At 53.7% G+C, this 1105-nt stretch overlaps 1 protein-coding gene across 1 annotated transcript; it reads right to left on the bottom strand.

The window, feature by feature from the left end:
• CABS01_17250 (calcium/proton exchanger) lies at positions 1-976 on the bottom strand (the record flags this gene model as incomplete). Its single annotated transcript, XM_060550577.1, has 3 exons — positions 1-130; positions 188-636; positions 715-976. Coding segments are annotated over 3 exons (841 nt in total), but the record flags the coding sequence as incomplete, so codon positions are not given.
• Between the last annotated feature and the right edge of the window lie 129 nt (positions 977-1105).

The raw sequence follows: 1105 nt of genomic DNA, 5'->3' as shown, positions 1-1105 counted from the left end.
GGTGGGTTCGCAGCTGGAACACCAAATAGAGGACGTAAAGAGACAGGAGAATGAAAGCTGTTCCGCGGGATAGGACTAGAATGCTGCGCTCCTTCTCGAAACTGTCGTCGTTCCCCAACACAGCAGAGAGCTGCCAGCCGGTGTTAGTCACATTGCGCAGCAGCGAAAGTACCGGGGAAGCACTTACCACTGTAAGGATCAGAAGAGACGTCGAGGAAAGAGCGATGAGGGAGCAGAATATCTGCGCCCTTCCAGTGGCAAACGTCTGTTCGGTACCTTGGCCGGTGATTTGGTGGCGCATGTTGACGATGCCTCCGAGAAAGAAGCACATCCCTGTGACCAAAAGCAAATCGGAGATAATAGACCCGAGCATGGCCATCTGGACAACGTCGATATGGCCCTTCCTTAGAGCAACGATACCTATGACAGCTTCGACCGCGTTTCCGAACGTAGTGTTGAGTAACGCGCTCACCTCCTTACCGCACCTTACCGATACTTGCTCGGTCGCGAACGAGAGAACTGCGGCAAGAGGAATGATGGCAAGGAAGTTGATGGCGAATACGGCAGTCGGCTCCCAATGGAGTGATCTGGCGACGCCAGAAAGGGGCAGCATGGGCAGAAGGTAATTGAGTTTAGCTGCAGCACAAGTGACTTGTGAGAATGAGAGTGCAGTGTCGGAGGCCTCGCCAAACCGTGGGCAAATGGGTCACTCACAGCTACAGAGCGACACCTTCGTGACGTGCCAGGTTTGACACAAGCACTCGACGGCGACGCCAGATACATATTTGGCCGTGACATAGATGGAGTGGTTGCGGGTGTTGGACGTCTCGTTGGGATCGCGATTGTTGTATGATACAAGCAGCGGCGAGTTCTCAGCCCTGCTCTCACGTCCGATGAGGTTGGAGCGGGTTTCTACTTCTCCAGACGGTCCGCCGTCATTTTGGACGGTTGGATCGATGGATAGTGTCATTGTCATCAGCCAAAATCAGTTGATCAAGTAGAAAACGTTCCTCTTTGCAGTCGAGGGCTTTGTACTAAGGCGTAGGTCAAGCGTAGATAGGTAGTGGGTGATGTTGGCCGGAGACATGGCATGGCTTCGATGGGG

The sequence above is a fragment of the Colletotrichum abscissum genome, assembly GCF_030869225.1.
Source record: "Colletotrichum abscissum strain IMI 504890 chromosome Unknown Scaffold_519.1, whole genome shotgun sequence".
Classification (NCBI taxonomy): Eukaryota; Fungi; Ascomycota; class Sordariomycetes; order Glomerellales; family Glomerellaceae; genus Colletotrichum; species Colletotrichum abscissum.
This window is presented reverse-complemented; position numbering and strand designations above follow the sequence as displayed.